At 42.9% G+C, this 12483-nt stretch overlaps 1 protein-coding gene across 1 annotated transcript in view; it reads right to left on the reverse strand.

Moving 5' to 3' along the window:
- The window catches only part of cacna1ha (calcium channel, voltage-dependent, T type, alpha 1H subunit a), a 257588-nt gene that overhangs the window by 163218 nt on the left and 81887 nt on the right, over positions 1-12483 (reverse strand). Inside the window, exon 7 of the mRNA XM_052022258.1 lies at positions 9337-10123. Within this exon, the coding sequence (XP_051878218.1) occupies positions 9337-10123 (787 nt within the window). The remainder of the gene's footprint in view (positions 1-9336; positions 10124-12483) is intronic.

Below are 12483 nucleotides of genomic sequence, written 5' to 3' on the forward strand. Positions count from 1 at the left end.
TGCAGGCAAATGGGACTAGCTCAGGAAGGCACCTTGGTCGGCATGGACAAGTTGGGCCGAATGGCCTGTTTCTGTGCTGTATAACACTGACTCTAAGGGAAGTGTATTATATTAAAGTTACATTTTTGAGTGCAGTTAAAAAGCAAAGACAGATAAAATATTGAGAACATCTTTCTTAGTAGGGAGGGAGAAGAACCATGGTGATAAAGCATTACCATTTTGGCCCTTTTATATCTCCAAACAGTAATGGGGAACTTCCAGCAACAAGAAACCAAAATAGCCTCTTCGTTTAAAGATCAGGGTAAAACAGTAAAGCATGGCATCTGGGATTATATTTGCTGTTTAGTGCACAAAAGCTAAATCTTTGGATGTTTAAGTCACATGATAAATTGAGAATGTAGAGCATTTCAGATTTATCAGCTACAAACCCAAATTTGGCAAAAGAAAATGGCCCATTTTTGATGTTTATTTTCCAAGGTGCTGTTGATGAACATTTGCAGATTCACCAGATGTCTCTCCCTCAATGCAATCGTTCAACATGAGCAGAAAACAATCCGTCTCTCTGTATGGTGGCTGCCCCACAAAACGTTTCCAAAGAACACATTGCACATGTCTATAGGATGCCCCAGAAAATCCTTATAGAGTAAATGCTCCAAACAGGGAAAATATGTATGGCAAAAACCATAAACTATTATATAGGGAACAGGTAAAAGATTTCAACAGTGTTTCTTTCAATAGAGTTCCTTCCCTAAATTACCTAGTTTTAAACTGTGCATATGATGTGCTGGTGATCAGAAGCAACAGATAGTGGGATAGTGATAAGTCAATAATCTCAAGTCATAGTGAAGGTATAACTGATGTTGCACAGGAGGACATTTTATGGAGTTTTAATTTCATCTACTTGAGGCAATGGCACCCCAGGCCACAATCAGACTACGTAAGATTGACATAGCAATTTGTGCATTTATCCTAAATTGCTTCCTGTGGTACATTCAAAGGACAACCAGTTGGTTGCATGGATTAATTGTGACTGCAAATCCAAGCAATAATTGAGTCGACTATTGCATAGGTGATTTACTTTGAAGTACCTATTTTTAAATTATTTTTCATTTGTATCGAGTTTGTAGTAACTTCTCCTTTCTCATTCCTTTTTTTCCTGAAAAAAAAAGCTTGTGTTCTGTTCCTGCATGACCCATTTTTTTTTATTATCTTGCCTTTAGCTCTATACTTGTAAAGCCTGATCAGCAATTAATCCAATCTGTTTCCCACTGCTAGCTACACAGTGGTGGGAAGGAGAGGTCTTTGTGCCTTGTTTGCAATAGAATATTGCACAGTGGCACAGCTAGTCGAGCTGATGCCTCACAGCTCCAATGACTTGGGTTCAATTCTGCCCTCGGATACTGCACTGCATGCTCTTCATGTGATGGCATAGGTTTCCCCCAGGCACTCCAATTACCTCCTACATCCCAAAGACATGCAGATTAGTACGTTACTTGGCCACTGTAAATTGCTCCTCGTGGTAGATTCTGGTGGAAGCAATTGGGAATGTGGGGAGGTCACTGGGAAAATTAGTGCGAGAATGGGATGGCTCTGTGAGCTGATATAAACTTGATGGCCAAAATACCATCCTCCATGTCATAAGGAAATACAGTTAATAGATATGAAGCACCCATGCATAAGCAGGTTAGTAGACCAGTAGCAAGAAGCTTTCACCTCTGAACCAGATCCGTGAGCTCAAATCCCACCATGGCAATTGGAAATTTAAATTCAGGTAAAGATTATGAGGGGCATATTTAAGACAGACAGTCTTTTCCCCAGGGCAGGGGAGTCTAGAACAAGGAGGCACAGTGAAAGGAAGAAATGTAAGGGAGATCTGAGGGGCAAATTTTTCACACGGAGAGTGGTGGTTATCTGGAACAAGCTGCCAGAGGCGGTGGTAGCTGCCAGAGGCGGTGGAAGAAATGTAAGGGAGATCTGAGGGGCAAATTTTTCACACGGAGAGTGGTGGTTATCTGGAACAAGCTGCCAGAGGCGGTGGCAGATACACTTACAACGTTTAAGAGGCCGTTGAACAGATACTTAGAAAGGAAAGGGATGGCAAAGAGGGATATGGGCCGAATGCAGGCAAATCGGTAATTCGGGAAGAAAAAATGAGGTACGAAGGCAAGCTAGCCAGGAATATTAAGGAGGATAGCAAAAGCATTTTTTCAGGTATGTGAAGGGAAAGAAGTTAGTTAGGAACAATGTTGGGCCCTTGAAGACCGAATCGGGTGAAATTACTACGGGAGACAGGGAGATGGCAGTCGAATTTAGTAAGTACTTTGGATCTGTCTTCACGGGGGAAGACGCAAGAAATCTCCCACAGGTAAGGATGGACAAAAGGCAGAGGGTGACAGAGGAACTGAAGTGGATTGACATTAGGAAAGAAATGGTGATGGGTAGACTAATGGGGCTGAAGACTGACAAATCCCCAGGTCCAGCTGGTCTGCATCCCAGGGTACTAAAGGAGGTGGCTCTAGAAATTGTGGATGCATTGGTGATCATTTTCCGATGTTCCTTAGATTCGGGGTCAGTTCCTGAGGATTGGAGAATGGCTAATGTTATCCCACTTTTTAAGAAAGGAGGGAGGGAGAAAACGGGGAACTATCATCCAGTTAGCCTAACATCTGTGGTGGGGAAGATGCTAGAGCTAAGGATGAAATAGCGGCATATTTGGATAGCAATGATAGGATTGGGTCGAGTCGACATGGATTTACCAAGGGCAAATCATGCTTGACTAATCTACTAGAGTTTTTTGAGGGTGTAACCAGGAAAATAGACGAGGGAGATTCAGTGGATGTTGTATACCTCGACTTTCAGAAGGCATTTGATAAAGTGCCGCACAGGAGATTGGTGGGTAAAATTAGGGCTCATGGAATTGGGGGGCGGATATTAACATGGATAGAAAACTGGTTGGCGGATAGGAAACAAAGGGTAGGGGTGAATGGATGTTTCTCAGAATGGCAGGCCGTGACTAGTGGGGTGCCGCAGGGCTCGGTGCTGGGACTGCAGCTGTTTACGATCTATGTTGATGATTTAGATGAAGGCATTGGGAATAACATTAGCAAGTTTGCTGATGATACAAAGTTGGGTGGCAGTGCGACATGTGAAGAGGAAGTTAGGAGAATTCAAGGTGATTTGGATAGGTTGGATAAGTGGGCAGATACTTGGCAGATGAAGTTTAATGTGGATAAGTGTGAGGTTATCCACTTTGGGAGCAGGAACAGGAAGGCGGATTATTATCTGAATGGTGTGGAGTTAGGTAAGGGGGAAATACAAAGGGATCTAGGAGTCCTTGTTCATCAGTCACTGAAAGTGAATGAGCAAGTGCAGCAGGCAGTGATGAAGGCTAATGGAATGTTGGCCTGTATTACAAGGGGAATTGAGTACAAAAGCAAAGAGAATCTTTTGCATTTGTACACGGCCCTGGTGAGACCACTCCTGGAGTATTGTGTACGGTTTTGGTCTCCAGGGTTAAGGAAGGATATCCTGGCTATAGAGGGCTTACAGCGTAGGTTTACGAGGTTAATTCCGGGGATGTCGGGACTGTCTTATGCTGAGAGGTTGGAGAGACTGGGATTGTACACGCTGGAATTGAGAAGATTGAGAGGGGATCTGATTGAAACATACAGGATTATTAAGGGATTGGACAAGATAGAGACAGGAAATATGTTCTAGATGTTGGGGAAGTCCAGGACCAGGGGGCATGATTTAAGAATAAGGGCTAGGCCATTTAGGACAGAGGTGAGGAAAAACTTCTTCTCCCAGAGGGTTGTGAATTTGTGGAATGCACTGCCTCGGAGGGCAGTGGAGGCCAATTCTCTGGGCACTTTCAAGAAGGAGCTAGATAGGTTTCTTATAGATAGGGGAATCAAGGGATATGGGGACAAGGCAGGAACAGGATATTGATTGTTGAGGATCAGCCATGATCTCAAAATGGCGGTGCAGACTCGAAGGGACGAATGGTCTACTTCTGCTCCTATTGTCTAAATCGGATTAGCGTGGAGAGCAATCATGGTTGGCATGGATGAGGTGGGCCAAAAGGGCCTGTTTCTGTACTGTATGATTCTATGATACTAAAAAAATGGAAGTTTGCAATAAAAAGCTTGTCTCAGTAACAATAACCATGAAACTACCCAATTGCCATAACAACCCATCTACTTCACTCAGGGAAGGAAATGTGTCAACCTTATCCTGTCTGGTCAATATGCAAGTTTAGACTTCTGGTTCACGGGCAATTAGGGATGGACAATAAATGCTGGCATTTTCAGTCACATCCAGATCCCTTTAACATTAACTCTGTTTCTCTCTCCACAGATGCCGCATCACCAACTGAGTACATCCAACATTTTCTGTATTTTTTTCCATTGCTAACTTCAAGTGGAACGAAGCAGTACAACCAGCTTCCCAAATTTGTGTTGTTTTTTTTTTGTGTGTGTGGGGCCTACTTCAAAGTTGGTGACTGCCACATTTCTGGAAGCATCATGCACACTCGTGGCCTTCAGGGGCTGATTTACCTGATGATTAAAATGGAGACAAGGGACACATTCAATAGAAAGAGACTGAAGTATCTGGAGAAGATGTAGCAATAGGGTTAATTGAAATATATTTAAATTAAATATAATTGAAATATATAAGAGGCATAGATAGAGTGGATAGTCAGAGACTTTTTCCCAAGGTGAAAATGGCCAACACGAGGGGACATAATTTTAAGGTGATTGGAGGATGGTATAAGGGGGACACCAGGGGTAAGCTTTTTTTTCATACACAGAGAGTGGTGGGTGCGTGGAACGCAGTGCCGGCAGAGGCTGTGGAGGCAGATACATTAGGGACATTCAAGAGGCTCTTAGATAGACACATGAATGATAGAAAAATGGAGGGCTATGTGGGAGGGAAGGGTTAGATAGATCAGGATAAAATGTCGGCATAACATCGTGGTCCGAAGGGCCTGTACTGTGCTGTAATGTTCTATTTAGGACAATGGAAGAGATTTTTATATTTTTGACAGAAGATTGAGAGGCTGTGACATGTACCATAGTTAGTGATTGAAACACAGCTCATGGTCATTTAAGAATTTTTGTGCAACAGCCTATGAGGGATGGACAATAAATGCTGACCTTGCCAGCAATGCCCAGATCCCAAAAGTGGATATTAAAAAAAAAATCAACATTGAATTTATCAATTTCAGATAATCAGCCATTCCAGTTTTGTATCTCACATTTTCAGCTTTCATTTATCCCCTCTCCCCCTTTTTTTTTATATATAATCGCTATCACATATCTCAGTTAATCTCCCCTGGTCTCCACCTGTGCCCCTCTGCATTTAAAGGACATCTCTAACTTTCCTCAATTCTGGCGAGGCATGATCAACCTGAAACATCAACTCTGCTTTTCCCATCGCAGGTGCTGCCTGGCCTGCTGAGTATTTCCAGCATTTCCAGTTTCTGTTTAACATTCAAGGGTTGGATGTTGAAGGAATGGGCAGCAAGACAATAAATAATAAAGCAACCACACAGGGTTAGGACTATTGGTCATGAGGAGGAAGAATACAAACACAGGGTGATTGGTGCTAATTGCTTATGTCATAATTTCGGTGTACTTCTCTAATCTTTAGTCCCAATCACTTTGGACATAGACTTTGTCTTATATAAAACAAAATGGCTGCAACAATGCCAGCCTAAACTGTGCTTATTTTAGACAAAGAATTTAGTTAGCATTCAATTCTACTTCAAGTTAACTCTGATCCCAGCGCACAACATGAGAATTCTTGTTATTAATGTCCGGCTGTGGTGAAGTACTGAGACATAGCGGTTAGAAAGTCAGTCTGCAAGGTTTTTGACAAGCTCGCATATAGCAGGCTGAATGAAAGCCCATGAGGTCCAAGGGGGAGGATGGCAAATTGGATCCAAAATTGATTCAGTGTCAGGAAGCAAAGGGCAGTGGTGGACTGGTGTCCTTCTGACTGGAAGGCAGTTCCCAGTGAGTTCCACAGGGCTCAACACTCAGTCACTTGCTGTTTGTGGTACATGTTAATGAGCCAGTCCTGAATGTTGGGGACATGGTAAAGAAATTTGCAGATGAAACAAAAATTATTTGTGCGGTTGAAAGTGAGGGGAAAGCTCACTGTGCTAATTTTCATGGCATTCATACCCTGTGTATGTATGCCTCTGACAATAAACTTGAACTTGAAAGCTTTAGACTGCAGTAAGATACAGTTAGTCTTGTCAATTAAGTAGGAAAGTGGCAAATGGAATTTAACGTAAAGAAACGTGACTTAAAGCATTTGAGGAGGTGCTTTGGGACCAGAGAAATGAAAGAATACTGAGAAGTGGGCAGGAGAAGAGAAACCTTGGAGTAAATATCCATAAATGCTTAATGTTTTGATTTGTAAGCTAAGGTACAGAATTTAGGAGCAGGAATGTCATACTACAACTGTGTACAATACTAGTTAGAGCACAGCTTGAGATCAGCATGTGATTCTGGTCACCATGTTACAAGAAAGATGTGAATGCACTGCAGAGCAGTCTTTCAATGAATTGTTGGCAGAACTCAGCAGGTCAGGCAGCATCAATAGAGGGAAATGGACAGTCGATGCTTTGGGTCGAAACCCTTCGTCTCGACCTGAAACATCAACTGTCTGTTTCCCTCCCCTGGTGCTGCCTGACCCACTGAGTTCGTCCAGCAGCTCATTTTGTTTTTCTCCAGATTCCAGTATCTGCAGTCTCTTGTGTCTCCAGTCTTTCAAGCATGTTGCTGGTGTTGGGAAACTTTAGCTTAGATGTGATTGGATAGGCCAGAGTTGTGGTATTTGGAGTAGCACAAGTTGAGGGGAACTTAACTGCGGTGTATGAGTGGCCTGGATAGATAAGATATCTTTATTAGTCACATGTACATCGAAACACACAGTGAAATACATCTTTTGTGTAGAATGTTCTGGGGGCAGCCCGCAAGTGTCGCCACACTTCTGGTGCCAACATAGCATGGCCCACAACTTCCTAACCAGTACGCCTTTGGAATGTGGGGGGAAACCGGAACACCCAGAGGAAACCCACGCAGACACGGTGAGAACGTACAAACTCCTTACAGACAGTGGCCAGAATTGAACTCGGGTTGCTGGTGCTGTAATAGCGTTACACTAACCACTACACTACCATGCCTGCATAGTAAATAGGAAAGACCTGTTTTCTTTAGCTGAAGTATAAAAAGCAGGGACAAAGACTTTAAGCAACTGGTAAATGGATTAGAGGAGAGATGTGAAAATAAAGATTTCACCCAGAGATCTAAAATATAAAAAAAATGCTGGAAGAACTCAGTAGATGAGTGTGCGGTTCTGATGAAGGGTCTTCGACCTGAAACATTAACTCGATTTCTCTTCCCGCAGATATAGCCTGAGCTTCTGAGTATTTCTGCCATTTTATGCTGTTATTTTAGATTTTCAGCATCTGCAGTTTTTTTGATTTTCACCCAGAGTCCGCTCAGGGGCTAGAACTATCTGCTGGTAGCTCAGAGGTTCTCACGTCTTAAAAGTACCTGAATATGTACATTGCAGTGTCTGAAACTGCAGGGCAATGCACCCAGGGCTGGAAGCTGTGAGCAGCGGAGTAGCTCTATTTTCACTAGCGTGAACATAATGGGGCGGCACGGTGGTGTAGCAGTTAGGGTAACACTATTACAGCACTAGCGACCAGAGTTCAATTCCCGCCGCTGTCTGTAAGGAGTTTGTACGTTCTCCCCATGTGTCTGCGCAGGTTTCCTCCGGGTGCTTCAGTTTCCTCCCACATTCCAAAGACGTACGGGTTAGGAGCTGTGGGCATGCTATGTTGGCGCCGGAAGAGTGGCGACACTTTCGGGCTGCCCCCAGCACATTCTCAGTAACACAAAAAGACATATTTCACTGTGTTTTGATGTACATGTGACTAATAAATAAATATCTCAATATCTCATCTCATCAAAATATGTCATAAATTTTCTGTGATTTCAAACAGATTGAAGAATGTAGGGAAAAGATGTCTGGTAGATAAAACAGCTCCATCTGGGACGGTGACAAGTTAAACCCTGGCATCAGATGTATAAATTAATAAATACATAGTGCTCCAAGATAGGGTGTATGAGGAAGCCCATATTATTTAATTCTGTTTTGTTTTTGCAATATCTGTATTAACTTAAGTGAAATTCTAAATCGTTAATCACAATAATTTTCCATTAAAAATAATGATACAGAATACATCTTGGATATTGTGTAAATTGTAGATGGGCTTGTTGTTCATTTTGAAATTATCAAGATAAAGGTGGTTATCAAACCTAGTGGGGCCACAGTGTGTGCAAGGTTGCAAGGACTTAATTGCAGAACAACTCAAAAATAGATTAAAACTGATGTATAGTGACTATGTTGACCTTCAATTAATAAAGTTACCTGATCCTTTATCTTTCAGTGAATACATTATCATACAATAGACAAGTAACTAATGCCGGTCACACATATCTACAAGACCTGTACCCAGCAATGGATGGGTTTATTGGTCCAAGTTCAATAAAACCAAACTGCTATATACAGTGCAGGATATGAACAATAATACTAATATTTTCAAAGCCATTGTTTTGTCCACAATTCTTATAAGCAACTTGAACTGAGCTTTGAAGACAGAAAATGCTGGAAACATACAACCAGTCAGGCAGCATCCATGGAGAAAGAAACAAGAGTTAATGTTTCAGGTCAGAGACCCTTTCTCAGAGAGGAGACAAGTTAGTTTTAAAGCTGGAGGCGTGGTGGAGAGGGATAGATAGAAAGCAGGGAATAACTCCGAGGTCAGATTTGTTGTGGTGATTAAATGAAGCCATCTGGTTGGTAGATTAATCACCGTAGCAACCCTGCCCTCACCCTACTGGAGAGATTCCCTTTGACACATTCATCCCTCCCTCGCACTCTCCTCAACTTAAAACTAACTTATTTTCTCTATTTTCCAGTTCTGATTGACCTGAAACGTTAACTCTACTTCTCTTCCCAGATGCTGCCTGACCCGTTGAGTGTTTCCAGCATTGTCCGTCATTACTTCCAATTTCCAGCCTCGGCGGCCTTTTGAGTTTCATTTACTGTCGAACTTTGCTCTGTCGGTTCATCACATTAGAACTCAGCTGCATAATCAGTTGTAAATCTGCATTACTCTTAATCTCTTTGTTTATCCTGCTTTAATAGGTTTTAACTATCAGAGAAATTGCAAAATTAATTTACTTCATCATGAAGCCTTTAACCCATTCGAATGGATGTTGAGGTGGCTACGGAATAGTGACATTCTCTTACCATGGTCTCCCACCAAGTGGTGTAGTTTGCCAAAGGAATCTGTCAAGTTCATCTTAGGCTTCACTTTGCCCACAGCGAAGGATGCATTACCACTTCTCTTGTCCTTTGGTTTTGGTGTGGAGCTGTTTGTGCTAGTCACAGATGGGACTATAGTCGGATAGTTCATACCCCCGTGGTGCGTAAGGCCAGCCATTAGCTTCACGTTAGCTGCAGTGGAAGACTTGCGCGTTACTTGTGGCCCTTCAAAGTGGCAGTCAGCATGGTAGATACTATGGACGGACTCAGCCCCTGAAGGGGGGCTCTGATGGTTGAGTGCAGAGGAAGGAAGCATGAGCCTGCTGTCAACCCTCAGGGTTTTCATCTCCACGTCACAGACCTCTGGGCTGCCCCGCTGTGCCCTTGAACTGCCGTTGCTGATATGATAATGATGGTGGTGGTGGTGGTGATGGTGATGAATTAGATGATGAATCGACTTCACGCGTCCCTTATTCCGGCACTTCCTCTCCTGTCCATCTGAGCTGCTTGAGCTGACCTTCTTACGCCTTTTGTTGCGCCAGGTATTATAAAGCCGCAAAGTTCGGCGCTTCACTTTCCTGTAGAGGTGGCAAATGTACCTCAGGAGTTCCTCGTAGCAGCTTCCTGGCTCAGAGAAACTTGCAATTGTGCTATCGTTTGAAAGAAAGCGAGCTCGCTGCTCCTGCATTAATTGATTTTCGCGTTGCTTTGTTTCTGAAAATTGTGTTGCTATGACAACCAGGCACAGGTTAATCATGAAGAATGAACCAACCTAAAAAAATTTTTTTAGAGATAAAAATACATAATCAGTTTTAAATTTGTAAAGATATGTTCAATTGCAATGATCACACTATAGCGTTCTTAAGCTCTAATGTTTTGATTGCAACAAAATGGATGAAATTCATCTCACATTCGAGGGAATAAGTATCTCAGAGGTGCCTCACATGAGTGTTCTGCTTTGGTTGTAAAAGTTGTGTCAAATATGCTGATGTTATATATTTTGTTAGGATCAATACAAACCTTTGTAAGAATTTGGGAGGAAATATGGGCTGGAAATTGCTGTGTTTTTATGGAGTTAAATCCCTGTTGTGGGTCACCTGACGCTGTTTGTGCAAGTCACATTAAGAGGGAGAACTCTGACTGTGAGGTTCACAGAACAGTCCTGTTGATCTCAGCCCAGTGTTTTCTATTGACGCATTGCCAGTCTGTGCAGATGCCAGCATGTAGCCCAGCAGGTGCGATCTTTGCAGCTAGCTCTTAAAGGAACAGACCACAGTGTAAGCAAGACTCTTTCAGCTACCGGGTAGTGTTGCTACTCAAAGAGTGTATGCTGCAATGTTGGAAGGTGAGTGCGAGAGGGTTCCTAAGGGATCAGAATGACTGGACAGGCTGGTGAGGAACAGAGCATACAAAAACATTTCTATGCACATGGAGGACACAAAGATTCTCTCGGGGGAACAGCCAGGCACTCCTGGAAGGAGGATGAGGGCATGGGTGACCCTCTCAATACTTGCACTTTGGACAAGCTTGCAGAACAGGCAAACATACGATAAGATATCTTTATTAGTCACATGTACATAGCATGCCCGCAACTTCCTAACCCATACGTCTTTGGAATGTGGGAGGAAACCGGAGCACCCGGAGGAAACCCACGCAGACACGGGGAGAACGTACAAACTCCTTACAGACAGCGGCTGGAATTGAACCTGGGTCGCTCTCCTTGAGTATAGAGTTGAGTGATCCTCCCAATACAGCAGTGAGCTGCAGACTGTCAGATGGGGCAGAGATCAGAAGCTGCAGCCTGGAAATGATCCGGAGACGGGATCATAGCTGAAAGTCATCATAGCGTTCCAGGCACAGTTGCAAGGCTGCATGGACTTCTTTGGTGACAATGAAGGCAGTCTAATTGTTAGCCCTTTAAATAACACTGTATCAGGGAAACCAGGGTTAGTAAAATCTGACTGTTCTGTGAGTAAATAAGTGTTTTCTTGCTGGCCTGAAAGTGGCTGAAAATTCACAGAAGACTGCTGACATCATTTGGGGACATTCTACAGCAGAAAACAATGCCAGAGAAAACAAAAATCTCCCCAAATAACAAGATGTAAATTGCCCCCCTAGTGTGTAGGTGAATGGTAGTACTGGGAGGGGAGGCGAGTTGATGAGAATGTGGTAGAATAAAATTAATGTCGGACTAGTGTAAAAGGGTTATTGATGGTCGGCACAGACAGTGGACTGAAGGGCCTGGTTATGTGTTGACTCTGTGCCAAACTCATCAGTCTGGGAATCAACCTGGTGAATCCTTCCTGCTTTCCTTCCATTGCATCCCACAGCAAAATATTTCATCCAGCAGTTTGTTTATTTGCTCCACATTCTAGCATCTGCAGTCTCGTGTCTCCAAGATGAATTCACAGACAGGCACTAAGTCACCCAGAAATTTGTGCAAAATCTACTCTAATTTCCAACTGCACAGTGTCATTCTTTGAACAAATCTTGGGTGAAAACATTCTCTTTCAATAGTGATCAGAATAACAGTTTGTTCTACCAGCTGGCAAAGAGTGAATCTTCCATCATGAGTGCTTGAGAGAAGTGATTTTCCTTCCTAAGTACCCAGGAACATTGTGCTTTTGAATTTCTTCTTTGCTTGAATGGCAATCGCACCTTCATTTTCTCTGTGGGTTTTAGGATTAGGAGACACAAGCATGTGGAATATTGTCTGATGCCTCTTTCCACTAATTTCCAATAAAAATCTTGGCACCACAAGTTCCAGTGCAGCCATTTGGATGACATTTCCTTCAAAGATGCCATATCTGTCTTAATGGCATCATTGACATTATGAAGAAAGGTTGGGGCTTTTGGCATTCAAAATGGTGTTGCAGCCTTAACAGCTGTTTCAGAATACCATTATATATTTTTAGGTTGTGTTCAGTACCATGGGCCCTCTCACCCCATTACACTGAGACTGAGCAGTCCCCTTGAAGAAAGCTGGTGGTCACCGCAACAACTTCCATTTACGTAGTGCCTTCAGTATGCCAAACATGAGGCTGTTCACAAGAGAGTCAGCAACAAACGTGAACTGATCAAAAAGGCATCATTTTATGGTGCACATCCAAAAGCTTGATCAAAGAACCAGGT

This window comes from Pristis pectinata, chromosome 8, assembly GCF_009764475.1.
Source record: "Pristis pectinata isolate sPriPec2 chromosome 8, sPriPec2.1.pri, whole genome shotgun sequence".
Classification (NCBI taxonomy): Eukaryota; Metazoa; Chordata; class Chondrichthyes; order Rhinopristiformes; family Pristidae; genus Pristis; species Pristis pectinata.